Source organism: Bombina bombina, chromosome 3 (genome assembly GCF_027579735.1).
Source record: "Bombina bombina isolate aBomBom1 chromosome 3, aBomBom1.pri, whole genome shotgun sequence".
Classification (NCBI taxonomy): domain Eukaryota; kingdom Metazoa; phylum Chordata; class Amphibia; order Anura; family Bombinatoridae; genus Bombina; species Bombina bombina.
In genome coordinates, this window is record NC_069501.1 from 684,375,176 (window position 1) to 684,397,859 (window position 22,684).

Below are 22,684 nucleotides of genomic sequence, written 5' to 3' on the forward strand. Positions count from 1 at the left end.
CGCTAAGAGCTGAGTTCTCACCACACTTGGTCAAATAACAGGAGATGCAAATAAAATTGAAATGAATACCTTTACTCACATTAAAATACAATTACAACATTACACATTAAATAAAGTAGAAGGGACGTCTCCCTTTAAAAATTGGATTACCACCTTAAAAAATATAAAAATATGGAAAAAAATATTTTTAGTTAAAATGTTTGAGCTTTGTAAAAAGATGCAGCAAGATTGTTACAATGTTAATATAGTTCTGCAGTGAGATCTTCACAGTCTTTGTAACAAAGTTTCTTGTGTTGACTGATCGAAAAATGTTACAGTTCAGCAAATAATGTCAGCGTGGAGTTAATATAGTAGGATTTTTCATAAAAGTTAAGCGATCATGTTGAACACCTTATTCAGGTTATACTCACACTCTTCCAAATGATTGTAATAGCGGCTTGATAGCTTACACTTTTGGAGATTATCAAAAGTAAACAATATCTCCAAAGTGTTAGTAACTTTTCTTACTTTCTTGAGTCGGCTGAACCAGGTCAGCGTGATTGGAAACTGCTTTCTTTGCTCCAAATTTCCTAAGCTTGAATCGGCTGAACCGGTCAGCGTGATTGGAGACAGCTTGTTTTTTCAAACCTCTATATGTCAGATATTGCAGGATTTCCAAGGGGATAATGAAAGTCCACAGACCCGCACTTAGCGTGAATCACGCGCGGGTTACAAAGTTAAACTAGGTACCTAGATTTAAAGATAGAGTAAAGTCTTTTGTTGGGAACAACACAAGTAAGTCTACGCGTTTCACCCGATAGGGCTTTTTCAAGATCTTGAAAAAGCCCTATCGGGTGAAACGCGTAGACTTACTTGTGTTGTTCCCAACAAAAGACTTTACTCTATCTTTAAATCTAGGTACCTAGTTTAACTTTGTAACCCGCGCGTGATTCACGCTAAGTGCGGGTCTGTGGACTTTCATTATCCCCTTGGAAATCCTGCAATATCTGACATATAGAGGTTTGAAAAAACAAGCTGTCTCCAATCACGCTGACCGGGTTCAGCCGATTCAAGCTTAGGAAATTTGGAGCAAAGAAAGCAGTTTCCAATCACGCTGACCTGGTTCAGCCGACTCAAGAAAGTAAGAAAAGTTACTAACACTTTGGAGATATTGTTTACTTTTGATAATCTCCAAAAGTGTAAGCTATCAAGCCGCTATTACAATCATTTGGAAGAGTGTGAGTATAACCTGAATAAGGTGTTCAACATGATCGCTTAACTTTTATGAAAAATCCTACTATATTAACTCCACGCTGACATTATTTGCTGAACTGTAACATTTTTCGATCAGTCAACACAAGAAACTTTGTTACAAAGACTGTGAAGATCTCACTGCAGAACTATATTAACATTGTAACAATCTTGCTGCATCTTTTTACAAAGCTCAAACATTTTAACTAAAAATATTTTTTTCCATATTTTTATATTTTTTAAGGTGGTAATCCAATTTTTAAAGGGAGACGTCCCTTCTACTTTATTTAATGTGTAATGTTGTAATTGTATTTTAATGTGAGTAAAGGTATTCATTTCAATTTTATTTGCATCTCCTGTTATTTGACCAAGTGTGGTGAGAACTCAGCTCTTAGCGCCCTCTCTTTTTCTCCTAAGGAAGGAGGTAGGTCTGGTGCAGAGAGGTAGATTTGGGTGTCATCGGCATACAAATGGTATTGAAGCCCATGGGACTTTATTAAGGAACCTAGTGACGATGTGTAGATTGAAAAGGGAAGGGGACCAAGGACAGAGCCTTGAGGTACCCCAACAGAAAGTGGTAACGGGGCAGAGGATGCTCTGGAGAAGGCTACACTAAATGTACGGTTAGTCAGATAGGAAGAGAACCACGAGAGGGCTGTGTCACAGATGCCGAAGGATTGGTGGGTTTCTATTACTTTAAAGGAGCTGCAATGCACTACTGGGAGCTAGATGAAAACATCAGTAAGCCAATGATATATTTGTACAGCCACCAATCAGCAGTTAGCTCCCAGCTCCTGAGCCTACCTATGTATGCTTTTCAACAAAGGATACCAAGAACAAATGAGAAGTAAATTGGAAAGTTGTATAAAATTGTATACTCTATTTGAATCATGAAAGAAAAATGTAGGTTTCATGTCCCTTTAAAAATACATACGGCTAGATTACAAGTGTTGCGGTACGGCTTTTAACGCTGAAAAAATGGCTATTCCAGCGTAATGGCCAGTAACGCATATTACGAGTCGTGTTGGTATAGCTATACCGCAAGCATTTTAACTTAACGCAAAATCCATTCCACACACAAAAAAATGACGTTTTTGTGTGGGATTTTCATAGCGTTGTACAGGTTGTGCGGTCCAGCTAAAATGCTTGCGTTACAGTCTATTCTGACATGATCCATACCGCCATCTGAGAGCAGTAGTTATGGATTTTGTGTAACAAAAATGTTTCACAAAACTCATAACTAAAGTGTTACAAAGTACACTAACACCCTTAAACTACCTATTAACCCCTAAACCCGCAGCTCTCCTGCATAGCAAACAATATTTAAAACTTATTAACCCCTTACCTGCTGCCCACCCACATCGCAACTATTAAATAACTTTATTAACCCCTCATCTGCCGCCCACCCACATCGCCAACACTATTAAAATATATTAACCCTTAAACTGCCGCTCCCCCTAACTTTTAATTAAAATTACAATATAACTATATTTAAATAAATAAAAACTTACCTATGAAATAAAAATAAACCTAACATTAAACTATAAATTAACCTATTCTATTCTAATAAAATAAAAAAAAAATACTACCAATTAAAATATCTAAATTACAAATTTAAAAAAACTAGAAAAATCTAAAATTACAAAAAAAATAAACACTAAATTACAAAAAATAAAAAAACACTAAGCTTACAAAAATAATAAACAAAATAATCAAAAATAAAAACAATTACACCTAATCTAATAGCCCTATAAAAATAAAAAAAACCCCAAAATAAAAACACCCCCTAGCCTACAATAAACTACTAATAGCCCTTAAAAGGGCATTTTGTAGGGCATTGCCCTAAGTTAAACAGCTCTTTTACCTGTAAAAAAATATAAAGTCCCTCCAACAGTAAAACCCACCACCCAACCAACCCCTCAAAATAAAAACCTAACTCTAAAAAAAAACTAAGCTACCCATTGCCCCTAAAGGTGCATTTGTATGGGCATTGCCCTTAACAGGTCATTCAACTCTTTTTCACTGCCATTAAAAGGGCATTCATCACTTTTACAAAAGCCTAAAGCCCTAATCTAAAAAAAAGCAAAACACCCACAAAAAAAAAAAAAAAACCTAACACTAACCCTAGAATATTTACTCACGGTTCCTGAAGTCCGGACATCCATCTTCATCCAGGCAGTGAGAAGTCTTTACCTTTAGTAAATCTACCCCTAGATCTCCACTTGCGCTAACCGGATGCATGCTAATTTAGTTTGTGCCTGAGCGAATGTTTACTTTCAACTTTTAATACGAGCGCAAATTAGCACGGGCACGATATTTCAATATCGTGGCCACACTAATGTAAGCAGGCCACTTGTTATCTAGCCCCTTGTAATCAATTACAAGTTGCTGTAGAATAACATATCAGCAAAGCCTAAAAGTCTTAAAACAAATTCACATAATTTTTACCGCTATTATTTTTTTAATAGCCAAACTACATCAATTATTTGCTTCATTTGGAGGAGTCAATCTGAGCCTTAGTCCACAGACAACAAGGCTTGTGTCACTGTCATAAAGTTAGTATAATGTGCATAGATTTGCAGTTACTATCTGGGACAGTTAACCTTAAAGGGACATTAAACCCAAAAAATTTATTTCATGATTCAGACAGAAAATACAATTTTAAACAACATTCCAATTTACTTCTATTATCTAATTTGCTTCATTCTTTAGATATCTTTTGTTAAAGAAATAGCAATGCACATAGGCGAGCAAATCACATGAAGCATCTATGTGCAGCCACCAATCAGAAGCTACGGAGCCTATCTAGATATGCTTTTCAGGAAAGAATATCAAGAGAATGAAGCAAATTAGATAATAAAAGTACATTAGAAATTTGTTTAAAATGGTATTCTCCATCTGAATCATGAAAGAAAAATTTTGGGTTTAATGTCCCTTTAAGAAATCGGCATGGTTCATTTCAAGTTCTGAGAATTAGAAATTGCTCAATTTTCAGAGCTAAATTACAAGAAAGGGGACAAATAAACAATTAACTATATTGCAAAGTTAATAATACTCTAAATCCCTATAGAATCATGGGAACGCTAGATGTCAGATAAAATGTTTTGGCAATATTACACGGATAAAAAATATCACATAAATGTTATAATGTCCATGTGTAAAGGCACTAATGCCAAAAAATAACGTTTTTTTAGTTTCACAGTCATGTAATCTTGTATATCTCACTTGTGCAATTCAATAGCAGCTCCTCTCTACCCTTTCCAATCTGGGTCTCCTGAAATTCGTAGGTGTAAAAACACAGAAGAGGGCGCTTCATATGCACATCAATATGTCTGACCATTGTTAGAGCTATAGATGTGCACATAAAGCGCCCTCTTCTGTGTTTTTACACCTACAGAATATTGCAAAGTTGTTTCATTATGAAAAACTTAACATTTTATATACAATCTCAAGGTGTTTACTGTCCTTTTCAGTTCCTCCATTTAATAGATAGGGTAAACTAAATGAATGCATTTAGTATTAGATACGGCTAGATTACGAGTTTTGCGTTATGAGCAGCTCGGTACTAACTTGCAAGTTATTTCCACCGCTCACCTCCCTATAGCACTGCTATTACAGGTTTGCAAAAATTCGGCATTAGCAGGCGATATGGCAGTGTTGAGCTCCATTGAGCTCCATACCGCACCCAAATACCAGCGCTGCTTTGAGCTGGTTTTACGTGCTCGTGCACAATTTCCCCATAGACATCAATGGGGAGAGCCGGCTAATAAAAAGCTTAACACCTGCAATAAAGGAGCGTAAAGCTCCGTAACGCAGCCCCATTGATTCCTATGGGGAAAGTAAATGTATGTCTAAACCTAACACCCTAACATAAACCCCGAGTCTAAACACCCCTAATCTGCTGCCCCCAACATCGCCGACACCTACATTACACTTATTAACCCCTAATTTGTCGCCCCGACATCGCTGCCATCTACCTACACTTATTACCTCTAATCTGCCGCCCCCAATGTCGCCACCACCTACCTACACTTATTAACCCCTAATCTGCCGCCCCCAATGTCGCCGCCACCTACCTACACTTATTAACCCCTAATCTGCCGCCCCCAATGTCGCCGCCACCTACATTACAGTTATTAACCCCTAATCTGCTGCCCCCGACATCGCCGACACCTACCTACACTTTTTAACCCCTAATCTGCTGCCCCCAACGTCGCCGCCACTATACTAAAGTTATTAACCCCTAAACCTAACCCTAAGTCTAACCCTAACGTAACCTAACCCTAACACTACTAACTTTAACATAATTAAAATAAATCTAAATAAAAATTACAATTAATACCTAAATAATTCCTATTTAAAACTAAATACTTACCTGTAAAATAAACCCTAAGCTAGCTACAATATAACTAATAGTTACATTGTAGCTATCTTAGGTTTTATTTTTATTTCACAGTTAAGTTTGTATTTATTTTAACTAGGTAGACTAGTTAGTAAATAGTTATTAACTATTTAATAACTACCTAGTTAAAATAAATACAAATTTACATGTAAAATAAAACCTAACCTGTCTTACACCAACACCAAAGATTACACTACAATTAAATCAATTACATTAATTAAAAACAGTTAACTAAATTACAAAAAATAATAAACACTAAATAAACACTAAATATCAAATATTTAAACTAATTACACCTAATCTTATAGCCCTATCAAAATTAAAAAGCCCCCCCAAAATAAAAAAAACCCTAGCCTAAACTAAACTGCCAATAGCCCTTAAAAGGGCCTTTTGCTGGGCATTGCCCCAAAGAAATCAGCTCTTTTACCTGTAAAAAAAAATACAAACAACCCCCAACAGTAAAATCCACCACCCACACAACCAAACCCCCCAAATAAAATCCTATCTAAAAAACCTAAGCTCTTTTAGCTCTTTTCCATTGCCCAAAGTCCCTAATCTAAAAATAAAACCCACCCAATAAACCCTTAAAAAAACCTAACACTAACCCCTGAAGATCTACTTACAGTTTTTGAAGACCAGACATCTATCCTCATCAAGCCGGGAGAAGTCTTCATCCAAGCGGCAGAAGTCCTCAACGAAGCTGAGAGAAGTCTTCATCCAAGCGACAAGAAGTGGTCCTCCAGGCGGGCAGAAGTCTTCATCCAGCTGGCATCTTCTATCTTCATCCTTCCGACGCAGAGTGGCTTCATCTTCAAGACATCCGGCGCGGAGCATCCTCTTCTGTCGACGGCTACTGAAGAATGAAGGTTCCTTTAAGGGACGTCATCCAAGATGGCGTCCCTTGAATTCCGATTGGCTGATAGAATTCTATCAGCCAATCGAAATTAAAGTTGAAAAAATCCTATTGGCTGATGCAATCAGCCAATAGGATTGAGCTTCAATCCTATTGGCTGTTCCAATCAGCCAATCGGAATTCAAGGGACGCCATCTTGGATGACGTCCCTTAAAGGAACCTTCATTCTTCAGTAGCCGTCAACAGAAGAGGATGCTCCGCGGCGTATGTCTTGAAGATGGAGCCGCTCCGTATCGGAAGGATGAAGATAGAAGATGCCGTCTGGATGAAGACTTCTGCCCGCCTGGAGGACCACTTCTTGCCGCTTGGATGAAGACTTCTCCCAGCTTCGTTGAGGATGGATGTCCCATCTTCCAAAACTGTAAGTGGATCTTCGGGGGTTAGTGTTAGGTTTTTTTAAGGGTTTATTGGGTGGGTTTTATTTTTAGAATAGGGACTTTGGGCAATGGAAAAGAGCTAAATGCCCTTTTAAGGGCAATGCCCATCCAAATGCCCTTTTCAGGGCAATGGGGAGCTTAGGTTTTTCTTTCATGTAATTAACAAGAGTCCATGAGCTAGTGACGTATGGGATATACATTCCTACCAGGAGGGGCAAAGTTTCCCAAACCTTAAAATGCCTATAAATACACCCCTCACCACACCCACAAATCAGTTTTACAAACTTTGCCTCCAAGGGAGGTGGTGAAGTAAGTTTGTGCTAGATTCTACGTTGATATGCGCTCCGCAGCAAGTTGGGGCCCGGTTTTCCTCTCAGCGTGCAGTGAATGTCAGAGGGATGTGAAGAGAGTATTGCCTATTGAATGCAGTGATCTCCTTCTACGGGGTCTATTTCATAAGGTTCTCTGTTATCGGTCGTAGAGATTCATCTCTTACCTCCCTTTTCAGATCGACGATATACTCTTATATTTACCATTACCTCTACTGATTCTCGTTTCAGTACTGGTTTGGCTTTCTACAAACATGTAGATGAGTGTCCTGGGGTAAGTAAGTCTTATTTTCTGTGACACTCTAAGCTATGGTTGGGCACTTTATTTATAAAGTTCTAAATATATGTATTCAAACATTTATTTGCCTTGACTCAGAATGTTCAACTTTCCTTATTTTCAGGCAGTCAGTTTCATATTTGGGATTATGCATTGAATTATCATATTTTTCTTACCTCAAAAATTTGACTTTTTTCCCTGTGGGCTGTTAGGCTCGCGGGGGCTGAAAATGCTTCATTTTATTGCGTCATTCTTGGCGCAGACTTTTTTGGCGCAAAAATTCTTTTCCGTTTCCGGCGTCATACGTGTCGCCGGAAGTTGCGTCATTTTTTGACGTTATTTTGCGCCAAAAATGTCGGCGTTCCGGATGTGGCGTCATTTTTGGCGCCAAAAGCATTTAGGCGCCAAATAATGTGGACGTCTTATTTGGCGCTAAAAAATATGGGCGTCGCTTTTGTCTCCACATTATTTCAGTCTCATTTTTCATTTGCTTCTGGTTGCTAGAAGCTTGATGTTTGGCATTCTTTCCCATTCCTGAAACTGTCTTATAAGGAATTTGATCTATTTTGCTTTATATGTTGTTTTTTCTCTTACATATTGCAAGATGTCTCACGTTGCATCTGAGCCAGAAGATACTACAGGAAAATCACTGCCTGCTGGATCTACCAAAGCTAAGTGTATCTGCTGTAAACTTTTGGTAGCTATTCCTCCAGCTGTTGTTTGTAATAATTGTCATGACAAACTTGTTAAAGCAGATAATATTTCCTTTAGTAATGTACCATTGCCTGTTGCAGTTCCCTCAACATCTAAGGTGCAGAATGTTCCTGATAACATAAGAGATTTTGTTTCTGAATCCATAAAGAAGGCTTTGTCTGTTATTTCTCCTTCTAGTAAACGTAAAAAGTTTTTTAAATCTTCTCTCTCTACAGATGAATTTTTAAATGAACACCATCATTCTGATTCTTTGGTCTCTTCTGGTTCAGAGGATTCTATCTCAGAGATTGATGCTGATAAATCTTCATATTTATTTAAGATGGAATTTATTCGCTCTTTACTTAAAGAAGTACTAATTGCTTTAGAAATAGAGGATTCTAGTCCTCTTGATACTAATTCTATTCGTTTGGATAAGGTTTTTAAAGCTCCTGCGGTTATTCCAGAAGTTTTTCCTGTTCCTAATGCTATTTCTGCAGTAATTTCCAAAGAATGGGATAAATTGGGTAATTCATTTACTCCTTCTAAACGTTTTAAGCAATTATATCCTGTTCCGCCTGACAGGTTAGAATTTTGGGACAAAATCCCTAAAGTTGATGGGGCTATTTCTACCCTTGCTAAACGTACTACCATTCCTACGTCAGATGGTACCTCGTTTAAGGATCCTTTAGATAGAAAAATTGAATCTTTTCTAAGAAAAGCTTATCTGTGTTCAGGTAATCTTCTTAGACCTGCTATATCATTGGCTGATGTTGCTGCAGCTTCAACTTTTTGGTTGGAAACTCTAGCGCAACAAGTAACAAATCGTGATTCTCATGATATTGTTATTCTTCTCCAGCATGCTAATAATTTTATCTGTGATGCCATTTTTGATATTATTAGAGTTGATGTTAGGTTTATGTCTCTGGCTATCTTAGCCAGAAGAGCTTTATGGCTTAAGACTTGGAATGCTGATATGGCTTCTAAATCAACTCTACTTTCCATTTCTTTCCAGGGAAACAAATTATTTGGTTCTCAGTTGGATTCTATTATTTCAACTGTTACTGGTGGGAAAGGAACTTTTTTACCACAGGATAAAAAATCTAAAGGTAAAAACAGGGCTAACAATCGTTTTCGTTCCTTTCGTTTCAACAAAGAACAAAAGCCTGATCCTTCGTCCTCAGGAGCAGTTTCAGTTTGGAAACCATCTCCAGTCTGGAATAAATCCAAGCCTGCTAGAAAGGCAAAGCCTGCTTCTAAGTTCACATGAAGGTACGGCCCTCATTCCAGTTCAGCTGGTAGGGGGCAGGTTACGTTTTTTCAAAGAAATTTGGATCAATTCTGTTCACAATCTTTGGATTCAGAACATTGTTTCAGAAGGGTACAGAATTGGTTTCAAGATGAGACCTCCTGCAAAGAGATTTTTTCTTTCCCGTGTCCCAGTAAATCCAGTGAAAGCTCAAGCATTTCTGAATTGTGTTTCAGATCTAGAGTTGGCTGGAGTAATTATGCCAGTTCCAGTTCCGGAACAGGGGATGGGGTTTTATTCAAATCTCTTCATTGTACCAAAGAAGGAGAATTCCTTCAGACCAGTTCTGGATCTAAAATTATTGAATCGTTATGTAAGGATACCAACGTTCAAGATGGTAACTGTAAGGACTATATTGCCTTTTGTTCAGCAAGGGAATTATATGTCCACAATAGATTTACAGGATGCATATCTGCATATTCCGATTCATCCAGATCATTATCAGTTCCTGAGATTCTCTTTTCTAGACAAGCATTACCAATTTGTGGCTCTACCGTTTGGCCTTGCTACAGCTCCAAGAATTTTCACGGTGCCCTTCTGTCTGTAATCAGAGAACAGGGTATTGTGGTATTTCCTTATTTAGACGATATCTTGGTACTTGCTCAGTCTTTACATTTAGCAGAGTCTCATACGAATCGACTTGTGTTGTTTCTTCAAGATCATGGTTGGAGGATCAATTTACCAAAAAGTTCTTTGATTCCTCAAACAAGGGTAACCTTTCTGGGTTTCCAGATAGATTCAGTGTCCATGACTCTGTCTTTAACAGACAAGAGACGTCTAAAATTGATTACAGCTTGTCGAAACCTTCAGTCTCAATCATTCCCTTCGGTAGCCTTATGCATGGAAATTCTAGGTCTTATGACTGCTGCATCGGACGCGATCCCCTTTGCTCGTTTTCACATGCGACCTCTTCAGCTCTGTATGCTGAACCAATGGTGCAGGGATTACACGAAGATATATCATTTAATATCTTTAAAACCGATTGTTCGACACTCTCTAACGTGGTGGACAGATCACCATCGTTTAATTCAGGGGGCTTCTTTTGTTCTTCCGACCTGGACTGTAATTTCAACAGATGCAAGTCTCACAGGTTGGGGAGCTGTGTGGGGATCTCTGACGGCACAAGGAGTTTGGGAATCTCAGGAGGTGAGATTATCGATCAATATTTTGGAACTCCGTGCAATTTTCAGAGCTCTTCAGTTTTGGCCTCTTCTGAAGAGAGAATCGTTCATTTGTTTTCAGACAGACAATGTCACAACTGTGGCATACATCAATCATCAAGGAGGGACTCACAGTCCTCTGGCTATGAAAGAAGTATCTCGAATTTTGGTTTGGGCGGAATCCAGCTCCTGTCTAATCTCTGCGGTTCATATCCCAGGTGTAGACAATTGGGAAGCGGATTATCTCAGTCGCCAAACGTTGCATCCGGGCGAATGGTCTCTTCACCCAGAGGTATTTCTTCAGATTGTTCAAATGTGGGGGCTCCCAGAGATAGATCTGATGGCCTCTCATCTAAACAAGAAACTTCCCAGGTATCTGTCCAGATCCCGGGATCCTCAGGCGGAGGCAGTGGATGCATTATCACTTCCTTGGAAGTATCATCCTGCCTATATCTTTCCGCCTCTAGTTCTTCTTCCAAGAGTAATCTCCAAGATTCTGAGGGAATGCTCGTTTGTTCTGCTAATAGCTCCGGCATGGCCTCACAGGTTTTGGTATGCGGATCTTGTCCGGATGGCATCTTGCCAACCATGGACTCTTCCGTTAAGACCAGACCTTCTGTCGCAAGGTCCTTTTTTCCATCCGGATCTGAAATCCTTAAATTTAAAGGTATGGAGATTGAACGCTTGATTCTTGGTCAAAGAGGTTTCTCTGACTCCGTGATTAATACTATGTTACAGGCTCGTAAATCTGTATCTCGAGAGATATATTATAGAGTCTGGAAGACTTATATTTCTTGGTGTCTTTCTCATCATTTTTCTTGGCATTCTTTTAGAATACCGAGAATTTTACAGTTTCTTCAGGATGGTTTAGATAAGGGTTTGTCCGCAAGTTCTTTGAAAGGACAAATCTCCGCTCTTTCTGTTCTTTTTCACAGAAAGATTGCTATTCTTCCTGATATTCATTGTTTTGTACAAGCTTTGGTTCGTATAAAACCTGTCATTAAGTCAATTTCTCCTCCTTGGAGTTTGAATTTGGTTCTGGGAGCTCTTCAAGCTCCTCCGTTTGAACCTATGCATTCATTGAACATTAAATTACTTTCTTGGAAAGTTTTGTTCCTTTTGGCCATCTCTTCTGCTAGAAGAGTTTCTGAATTATCTGCTCTTTCTTGTGAGTCTCCTTTTCTGATTTTTCATCAGGATAAGGCGGTGTTGCGAACTTCTTTTGAATTTTTACCTAAGGTTGTGAATTCCAACAACATTAGTAGAGAAATTGTGGTTCCTTCATTATGTCCTAATCCTAAGAATTCTAAGGAGAAATCGTTGCATTCTTTGGATGTTGTTAGAGCTTTGAAATATTATGTTGAAGCTACGAAATCTTTCCGTAAGACTTCTAGTCTATTTGTTATCTTTTCCGGTTCTAGGAAAGGCCAGAAAGCTTCTGCCATTTCTTTGGCATCTTGGTTGAAATCTTTAATTCATCTTGCCTATGTTGAGTCGGGTAAAATTCCGCCTCAGAGAATTACAGCTCATTCTACTAGGTCAGTATCTACTTCCTGGGCGTTTAGGAATGAAGCTTCGGTTGACCAGATCTGCAAAGCAGCAACTTGGTCCTCTTTGCATACTTTTACTAAATTCTACCATTTTGATGTATTTTCTTCTTCTGAAGCAGTTTTTGGTAGAAAAGTTCTTCAGGCAGCGATTTCAGTTTGAATCTTCTGCTTATGTTTTTCGTTAAACTTTATTTTGGGTGTGGATTATTTTCAGCAGGAATTGGCTGTCTTTATTTTATCCCTCCCTCTCTAGTGACTCTTGTGTGGAAAGATCCACATCTTGGGTAGTCATTATCCCATACGTCACTAGCTCATGGACTCTTGTTAATTACATGAAAGAAAACATAATTTATGTAAGAACTTACCTGATAAATTCATTTCTTTCATATTAACAAGAGTCCATGAGGCCCACCCTTTTTTGTGGTGGTTATGATTTTTTGTATAAAGCACAATTATTCCAATTCCTTATTTTATATGCTTCACACTTTTTTTCTTATCACCCCACTTCTTGGCTATTCGTTAAACTGATTTGTGGGTGTGGTGAGGGGTGTATTTATAGGCATTTTAAGGTTTGGGAAACTTTGCCCCTCCTGGTAGGAATGTATATCCCATACGTCACTAGCTCATGGACTCTTGTTAATATGAAAGAAATGAATTTATCAGGTAAGTTCTTACATAAATTATGTTTTTTAGATAGGATTTTATTTGGGGGGTTTCGTTGTGTGGGTGGTGGGTTTTACTGTTGGGGGGTTGTTTGTATTTTTTTTTACAGGTAAAAAAAACCTGATTTCTTTGGGCCAATGCCCCGCAAAAGGCCCTTTTAAGGGCTATTGGCAGTTTAGTTTAGGATAGGTTTTTTTTTTTATTTTGGGGGGGCTTTTTTATTTTGATAGGGCTATTAGGTTAGGTTTTATTTTACAGGTAAGTTTGTATTTATTTTAACTAGGTAGTTAGTAAATAGTTAATAACTATTTACTAACTAGTCTACCTAGTTAAAATAAATACAAACTTGCCTGTAAAATAAAAATAAAACCTAAGATAGATACAATGTACTACAATGTAGTTTTTTATTTTATAGCTAAGTATTTAGTTTTAAATAGGAATTATTTAGGTATTAATTGTACTTTTTATTTAGATTTATTTTAATTATGTTAAAGTTAGTGGGTGTTAGGGTTAGACTTAGGGTTAGGTTTAGGGGTTAATAACTTTAGTATAGTGGCGGTGATTTTGGGGGCAGCAGATTAGGGGTTAATAACAGTAATGTAGGTTGCGGCGATGTTAGGGACAGCAGATTAGGGGTTAATAATATTTAACTAGTGTTTACGATGCAGGAGTGTGACAGTTTAGGGGTTAATATGTTTATTATAGTAGCGGCGAGGTACGGAGCGGCAGATTAGGGGTTAATAATTTTATTTTAGTGTTTGTGATGCGGGAGGGCCTCGGTTTAGGGGTTGATAGGTAGTTTATGTGTGTTAGTGTACTTTTTAGCACTTTAGTTATGAGTTTTATGTTACAGCTTTGTAACGCAAAACCCATAACTACTGACTTTCCGTTTACGGTACGGATCTTGTAGTTATGGGCTGTACCGATCACTTTTTGGCCGGACAGGCAAACTCGTAATACTGGCGCTGTGGAAGTCCCATTGAAAAAGGACTTTTTGAAAGCTGCGGTAGTTACGTTGCGTTACGGACAAAAAAAAGTGTGCGGTATAGATATACCTGCAAAACTTGTAATACCGGCGGTAGTGAAAAGGCAGCGTTATGAAGCTTTTTCACTCATAACGCAAAACTCGTAATCTAGCCGTTAGTTAACTTAATTCATGTAGTGAATAAACACATTTCAGATATAGCAGTTGGTTAAAATATTGTCAATTGTGTTTATCAGCTGTTTTTCTGCTCCCAAATCATGTTTTTTTTCACATTGGAACAATCACAATGTAAATGAAAACACCATTACTATATTGGAAAAAGATTAGATTGGATTTCAGGAAAAGTCACCCACACAATGCATAGAATAGCATCAATTTTGGAGATCAAAATCCATTTTCTCGATACTTCTCAATAGAGACCATTTCGCACTTATTGATTTCAACACCTTAGGTGACTTGATAAAGTGCAGAACTGGCTTTTCAACATGTTTGTGAGTATTCCAAGACAATTTAGAATAATTATATAAACTCTAAAATGGCCACAGACGACATGTTATCTGTATATAGGAATATATGATCTAGATTCGTTAAACCGGTATTTATGAAAAAAGTATAATCCGTTATTAGTGGGCAGGATATACATTTACATATGTATATGTATTTAAGAGACATGTATGGTGAGTCTGAAAATCGGGGACTTCCGGAGGAGGAGCCCATGCTGCACGCTGCTCCTGGTTTCAGCGGCAAGCAAGAGCTAACTGTGACCACTGCTCCAAATCGAGATTAGCCCGTAACCGCTTCCACATCGGTTTGTTGGGGAACTACCATGCTGCGGATTACACCGCAGAGCTCGCCGGAAGCCACACTAGTGGATACACTACGACCCGCACTCAGGGAATAGATCTAGGAACCACCTGTCTATCTCCACCAGAGAGACCTGGATGACAACTAGCGGTTTCTCCCTCTGACTGCCACCTACCTCCCAAGTATTGCCTGGCCGACACTGCAGACGACAGGACCTTCACCCTCCTGGTAGGGTGAAGTGGTCCGATACTGCCGGAATTTGCTACAGCAACCCAAGCTGCCGGAGGGTCAGAGTGTTGCTGCTGCGGAGCGATCCGTTGCTGGCACCCTTTACTCACCGGTTAGTATTGTGGCGTGCTGGAGAGCTGGAGAATTCGGCCGACACGCTGTAAGGAGTTTATGGAGTGTAGAGGCTGGTGAGACTCAGAGGCAAGGAGTTCAGCCATAAACGTTACCCAAGGAGTGGGTAAGATTTTCTTAAACGCTGCATTAACGAACTGTAAAATATTTGGCTAAGGTGATTCCCCTGATGTACTGGTTCGCACTATTTTAAATTTGTGGGTTGTTTTGTCCCCCTGGAACACGCTGAAATGACTTTGTCAAGATAAATAACCTGTCTCCTACATAAAGCGCCCAACAGCAGGGTATTCGAAGCAGTGTACAGCATTTCTTTCTTTTCTGAGGGAGGTGTTCCATCTGTGTAAAATCTTAAGGAAGAAGTAAAAAACAAAAAAAACAAAAAAACTCTTTATATAAATCCAGTAAGAAGAATATGCTTTAAAAGGACACTGTGAAGCTGGAGATTTGTGTGTATTGGTTGAACTTATTGAATTTATTCACTGTTGATTCAAAGATTAAATGTTTAGGATGGCTGGTATATGTAGCTGATCTTGTAGCCAGACAGTATAATGATGTAAGAAACAGAATTCTTTTCTCCATAGGTTCTAATTTTGGCTTCTGGGAATCTATATGATATATCTGTGTTGAATATGAGAAAAAATTTTCTCTGTTTATTAACCACCTGAAGAAACGTATTTGTGACATTAGAAAATATTATAGTCTTACATAGATTTAGAGGTTAACTAGCAAAATCTATTGCCCCCTACTGGAATATAGATAGAAACAGACTCTTCCCTTTGTTTCTTTCTCTGTTTTTTCTTTTTTCTCTACTTCATTTTTTTATCTTTTCCCTTTTTCTTTTTTCTTTTCCTCACTATAACACTAAACAAGTTTGTAAGTTTTAGCACAAACACCAGAGAGACCTCCCCCCGGAAACACCTTTTTGTAAAGGGAGGACAGGAATTGTGATTTATTAAAAAAAAAAAAAAAAAAAAGAGACATGTATGGTAATTATTGTACAGCTAATAAGAAAACCAAAGTCACGACCACGACATCTGGAAATGGAATTTTGCAATCCTGTTCTTAAAAATTAATTTATATCATACTTGCATTTTCACTGTGTTAATTTATAGTGTGTGCTTATGTATAATATATATATATATATATATATATATATATATACATATACTGTAATTTGCTTGTCTTTCGGGCAGAGGCTGTCAATGGGAACTCGGTTTTCCACTTATATTTCAAGTAAAGAGCATAACATTTAGAGCAAGTAACTGGTAAACAAAAGTAATGTTAATCGCATTGAAAAGATCAGAGAGATAAAATACTTTACCTAATTAGTTTATTTAAAAACAAAAAAACAAAGGGACAATGAAATGTTAGTAAAACAATTACATCTAAGGGCCTTCAGTATTACACTGGGTTAAGTGCAAAAAGTAACCCTTTACTATTGAAAGAGCTGTGCAAAACAATGTATTACAGTATTTACTAAGAAGGTAACAAACCGCATTCTGTCTTTACCTAAACAATATAAAATAGAATATCCTATACACAAGATGTAGAAAACACTAATAAAATATATTATTATGATTTATTTTGATGCTGTCGCTGTCAAGTTCTTTCATGAGTTCCTCAAAGTCTGTAATGTACCATTTTGCTTTCTCCTTAACTTGCTGTCTTGTCACGTTACCTCCGAAACCAATGAAGCCATCCTAGTGTGGGGAGAAAGAGAAGCTTCCATGTAAATGTTATATAAAGAAAGTAAAAAGATCATAGATAAACTGTTGTAGAAGGTCCTTGGAACTAAGGGATAATCACATTATATACAGTGACCAGCCACCAGTGAAGTAGTATGAGTAGTTAGGACCAGCTACCATACCAATTACCAGCCATGACCAGCTGAGGAATTACAAGGGTTAAGCACATTTTAAGCTAATATCAGTAATGCAAAAGGTATGTGCTCTAACAAAGTAGAGCACATAATCATTCCTTTAGCATGTTCCATTAAGGATATTCCTATATGAGCACTCAGGTCAATTTGTTTTATTCCAGCCTGTGTTGTTAAATTTTAGAGAGTTCAGCTCGAACATGTGAAATATTACTGGGCTTCAGTAAATGTTTCTTGGGTGAAAAACATAATGTATGCTTACCTGATAAATTCATTTCTATTAATGCGGGGAGAGTCCACTAGCCATTACTCCTGGGAATGCAACTCTTGGCCACTAGGAGGAGGTAAAGATACCCAATATTCCAAAAGCTTTTAATCCCTCTCACCTCTCTGATATCCAAGTCTAACGTATAGCCAAGAAAAGGTGAAAAATAGAGAAGTAGTAAAGGACAAAGATGTGTAAATGAGGTGCATACTAAACTGCCGCCAACTAGAAAAATGAAAGATGGCAGGTCTTGTGGACTCTAACCACTATGAAAGAAATTAATTTATTAGGTAAGCATAAATTATGTTTTCTTTCATAGGTGGTGAAAGTCCACAAGTCATTACTCTTGGGATCGAATATTTAGGGCAGGCACCGAATTACCAACAACTGTAGGTTTTTCCTGTTAAAAGCTATCCCAAAAGAAAAGAAAGTAAAGAAGATCTACACAGCAGACTCCTCCTTTTAAAAACACAAAAAGTACAAACTAATCAAGTAGTATGACTGTAAAAATTCTGGAAGGAATTTTCATGCTTCCAAAAAGCCATTAGCTATTAGATTTACTGTGACTAGATCTGAATGCCACAGATCTTATAAGAAACCTACAGGTAAATCCTTGACTAAATTAGGATGTAAGAATTGAAGAAATTCTGGCCTAGATTTAGAGTTGGGCGGTAGCCGTGAAAACCAGCGTTAGAGGCTCCTAACGCTGGTTTTAGGCTACCTCCGATATTTGGAGTCATTAAAAAAAGGGTCTAACGCTCACTTTTCAGCCGCGACTTTTCCATACTGCAGATCCCCTTACGTAAATTGCGTATCCTATCTTTTCAATGGGATCTTTCTAACTCCGGTATTTAGAGTCGTGTCTGAAGTGAGCGTTAGACATCTAACGACAAAACTCCAGCCGCAGGAAAAAAGTCAGTAGTTAAGAGCTTTCTGGGCTAACGCCGGTTCATAAAGCTCTTAACTACTGTACTCTAAAGTACACTAACACCCATAAACTACCTATGTACCCCTAAACCGAGGTCCCCCCACATCGCCGCCACTCGATTAATTTTTTTTAACCCCTAATCTGCCGACCGCCACCTACGTTATACTTATGTACCCCTAATCTGCTGCCCCTAACACCGCCGACCCCTATATTATATTTATTAACCCCTAACCTGCCCCCCACAACGTCGCAGCCAGCTACCTACAATAATTAACCCCTAATCTGCCGACCGCGAAGCGCCGCCACCTACGTTATACTTATGTACCCCTAATCTGCTGCCCCTAACACCGCCGACCCCTATATTATATTTATTAACCCCTAATCTGCCCCCCTCAACGTCGCCTCCACCTGCCTACACTTATTAACCCCTAATCTGCCGAGCGGACAGCACCGCTATTATTATAAAGTTATTAACCCCTAATCCGCCTCACTAACCCTATAATAAATAGTATTAACCCCTAATCTGCCCTCCCTAACATCGCCGACACCTAACTTCAATTATTAACCCCTAATCTGCCGACTGGAGCTCACCGCTATTCTAATAAATGTATTAACCCCTAAAGCTAAGTCTAACCCTAACACTAACACCCCCCTAAATTAAATATAATTTTAATCTAACGAAATTAATTAACTCTTATTAAATAAATTATTCCTATTTAAAGCTAAATACTTACCTGTAAAATAAATCCTAATATAGCTACAATATAAATTATAATTATATTATAGCTATTTTAGGATTAATATTTATTTTACAGGTAACTTTGTATTTATTTTAACCAGGTACAATAGCTATTAAATAGTTAAGAACTATTTAATAGCTAAAATAGTTAAAATAATTACAAAATTACCTGTAAAATAAATCCTAACCTAAGTTACAATTAAACCTAACACTACACTATCAATAAATTAATTAAATAAAATACCTATAATTATCTACAATTAAACCTAACACTACACTATCAATAAATAAATTAAATACAATACCTACAAATAACTACATTGAAATAAACTATCTAAAGTACAAAAAATAAAAAAGAACTAAGTTACAAAAAATAAAAAAATATTTACAAACATAAGAAAAATATTACAACAATTTTAAACTAATTACACCTACTCTAAGCCCCCTAATAAAATAACAAAGCCCCCCAAAATAAAAAAATGCCCTACCCTATTCTAAATTACTAAAGTTCAAAGCTCTTTTACCTTACCAGCCCTGAACAGGGCCCTTTGCGGGGCATGCCCCAAGAAGTTCAGCTCTTTTGCCTGTAAAAAAAAACATACAATACCCCCCCCCCAACATTACAACCCACCACCCACATACCCCTAATCTAACCCAAACCCCCCTTAAATAAACCTAACACTAAGCTCCTGAAGATCTTCCTACCTTATCTTCACCATACCAGGTTCACCGATCGATCCAGAAGAGCTCCTCCGATGTCCTGATCCAAGCCCAAGCGGGGGGCTGAAGAGGTCCATGATCCGGCTGAAGTCTTCATCCAAGCGGGGCAGAAGAGGTCTTCCATCCGATTGAAGTCTTCATCCAAGCGGGATCTTCTATGGTCATCCATCCGGAGCGGAGCGGCAAGATCCTGAAGACCTCCGACGCGGAACATCCATCCTGGCCGACGACTGAACGACGAATGACGGTTCCTTTAAATGACGTCATCCAAGATGGCGTCCCTCGAATTCCGATTGGCTGATAGGATTCTATCAGCCAATCGGAATTAAGGTAGGAATATTCTGATTGGCTGATGGAATCAGCCAATCAGAATCAAGTTCAATCCGATTGGCTGATTGGATCAGCCAATCGGATTGAACTTGATTCTGATTGGCTGATGGAATCAGCCAATCAGAATATTCCTACCTTAATTCCGATTGGCTGATAGAATCCTATCCTGAAGATAAGGTAGGAAGATCTTCAGGGGCTTAGTGTTAGGTTTATTTAAGGGGGGTTTGGGTTAGATTAGGGGTATGTGGGTGGTGGGTTGTAATGTTGGGGGGGGGGGTATTGTATGTTTTTTTTTACAGGCAAAAGAGCTGAACTTCTTGGGGCATGCCCCGCAAAGGGCCCTGTTCAGGGCTGGTAAGGTAAAAGAGCTTTGAACTTTAGTAATTTAGAATAGGGTAGGGCATTTTTTTATTTTGGGGGGCTTTGTTATTTTATTAGGGGGGCTTAGAGTAGGTGTAATTAGTTTAAAATTGTTGTAATATTTTTCTTATGTTTGTAAATATTTTTTTATTTTTTGTAACTTAGTTCTTTTTTATTTTTTGTACTTTAGATAGTTTATTTCATTGTAGTTATTTGTAGGTATTGTATTTAATTTATTTATTGATAGTGTAGTGTTAGGTTTAATTGTAACTTAGGTTAGGATTTATTTTACAGGTAATTTTGTAATTATTTTAACTATTTTAGCTATTAAATAGTTCTTAACTATTTAATAGCTATTGTACCTGGTTAAAATAAATACAAAGTTACCTGTAAAATAAATATTAATCCTAAAATAGCTATAATATAATTATAATTTATATTGTAGCTATATTAGGATTTATTTTACAGGTAAGTATTTAGCTTTAAATAGGAATAATTTATTTAATAAGAGTTAATTAATTTCGTTAGATTAAAATTATATTTAATTTAGGGGGGTGTTAGTGTTAGGGTTAGACTTAGCTTTAGGGGTTAATACATTTATTAGAATAGCGGTGAGCTCCAGTCGGCAGATTAGGGGTTAATAATTGAAGTTAGGTGTTGGCGATGTTAGGGAGGGCAGATTAGGGGTTAATACTATTTATTATAGGGTTAGTGAGGCGGATTAGGGGTTAATAACTTTATTATAGTAGCGCTCAGGTCCGGTAGGCAGATTAGGGGTTAATAAGTGTAGGCAGGTGGAGGCGACGTTGTGGGGGGCAGATTAGGGGTTAATAAATATAATATAGGGGTCGGCGATGTTAGGGCAGCAGATTAGGGGTACATAGGGATAATGTAAGTAGCGGCGGTTTACGGAGCGGCAGATTAGGGGTTAATAATAATATGCAGGTGTCAGCGATAGCGGGGGCGGCAGATTAGGGGTTAATAAGTGTAAGGTTAGGGGTGTTTAGACTCGGGGTACATGTTAGAGTGTTAGGTGCAGACGTAGGAAGTGTTTCCGCATAGCAAACAATGGGGCTGCGTTAGGAGCTGAACGCAGCTTTTTTGCAGGTGTTAGGTTTTTTTTCAGCTCAAACAGCACCATTGTTTCCTATGGGGGAATCGTGCACGAGCACGTTTTTGAGGCTGGCCGCGTCCGTAAGCAACTCTGGTATCGAGAGTTGAAGCTGCGTTAAATATGCTCTACGCTCCTTTTTTGGAGCCTAACGCAGCCATTCTGTGGACTCTCAATACCAGAGTTATTTTTATGGTGCGGCCAGAAAAAAGCCGGCGTTAGCTTTTCGGGTCGTTACCGACAAAACTCTAAATCTAGCCGTCTGAAAATTATGAGAAATACTGGCAAAAATATGTTTATTATGCCAATAATTCAAAACTAGCTACAGGCTGCAATGCCTAAATAAAGGTCTCCCCTATCTCGACCAAAAAAATAAAACCTAGTCCAAGAGTTCAATCTATGGACAGTTAATTGAAAGGCCTGAGAGAAAGGAAAGGAACAATATTGAGTTAGTGGTAAAGACCAAATAGGAAGACTGGACATCCAATTGTCTACATAACCAGTTCAGCAGGATCAAGCTGGGGCAATCAGAATTACTGATTAGCAAAAGAGCTGGATTATAACTATGACTCTCAAATACCAAATAGCTACAAGAGCCTTTGGAAACCGTGAATAAGTATCATTGGCTCTGGAAAACATCTGTAAAAAGAGGATCAAACAAGAGACCATAAAGGTCTAAATGTGAAATATGTCAGATTCACCAAATGGTAGAAAACCCCTTGAAGGAGAAACCCATGACCCAGATGAAGAGATTGTAAACTGAAGTAATCTGCCTCACAAAAGATCACTTCTGGGATGTGAAAAGCATAAAGAGTACAGTATACAGCTCAAGTCAAAGTCAAGTGACTTCCTTCATTCGTAAAGAAACTAGAGGTTTCCCTTCAAAGATCCAAATATGGGAATGGGAGGGGGTGTGTGTGTGTGTGTGTGTCCAGGCAGCAAATTAAGATGGTTGCAATTCCAGGAGCTGCTGAGGGGAATGAAGTAATCTACAGATTACCTGCTTGAATTTACAGCATCCTAGCCTGCAACTATTATCAACAGCTGCCATACATAATGCAGTTTAGATTTAGGAATAGAGTTGTGGCGGCGTCTCAGCTTGAGGAACAGTACACAACTAAATTAAACGGCAGGTGAGAGGGGGAGGAGTAGCCTTATATAAGGTTGGATTTAAAGTCATACACCTCATACCTGACAGGTCCCCCCATCAAAGGTGCTGCACCGCAGCAGGAGGAGCAGGTTTGTCCGGATGAGCCCTGTGGAACCGGGCAATCAGACGGGCGGCATTGAGGTTAGTTGATGGTTC

At 38.3% G+C, this 22,684-nt stretch overlaps 1 protein-coding gene across 2 annotated transcripts in view; it reads right to left on the minus strand.

Moving 5' to 3' along the window:
* Nucleotides 1-16,362: 16,362 nt before the first annotated feature.
* The window catches only part of PSPH (phosphoserine phosphatase), a 150,596-nt gene continuing 144,274 nt past the window's right edge, over nt 16,363-22,684 (minus strand). For both annotated transcript variants that reach the window (XM_053707456.1, XM_053707457.1), the window contains exon 7: nt 16,363-16,749. In XM_053707456.1, coding sequence (XP_053563431.1) covers nt 16,606-16,749 — 144 coding nt within the window. In that variant the 3' untranslated portion in view covers nt 16,363-16,605. The remainder of the gene's footprint in view (nt 16,750-22,684) is intronic.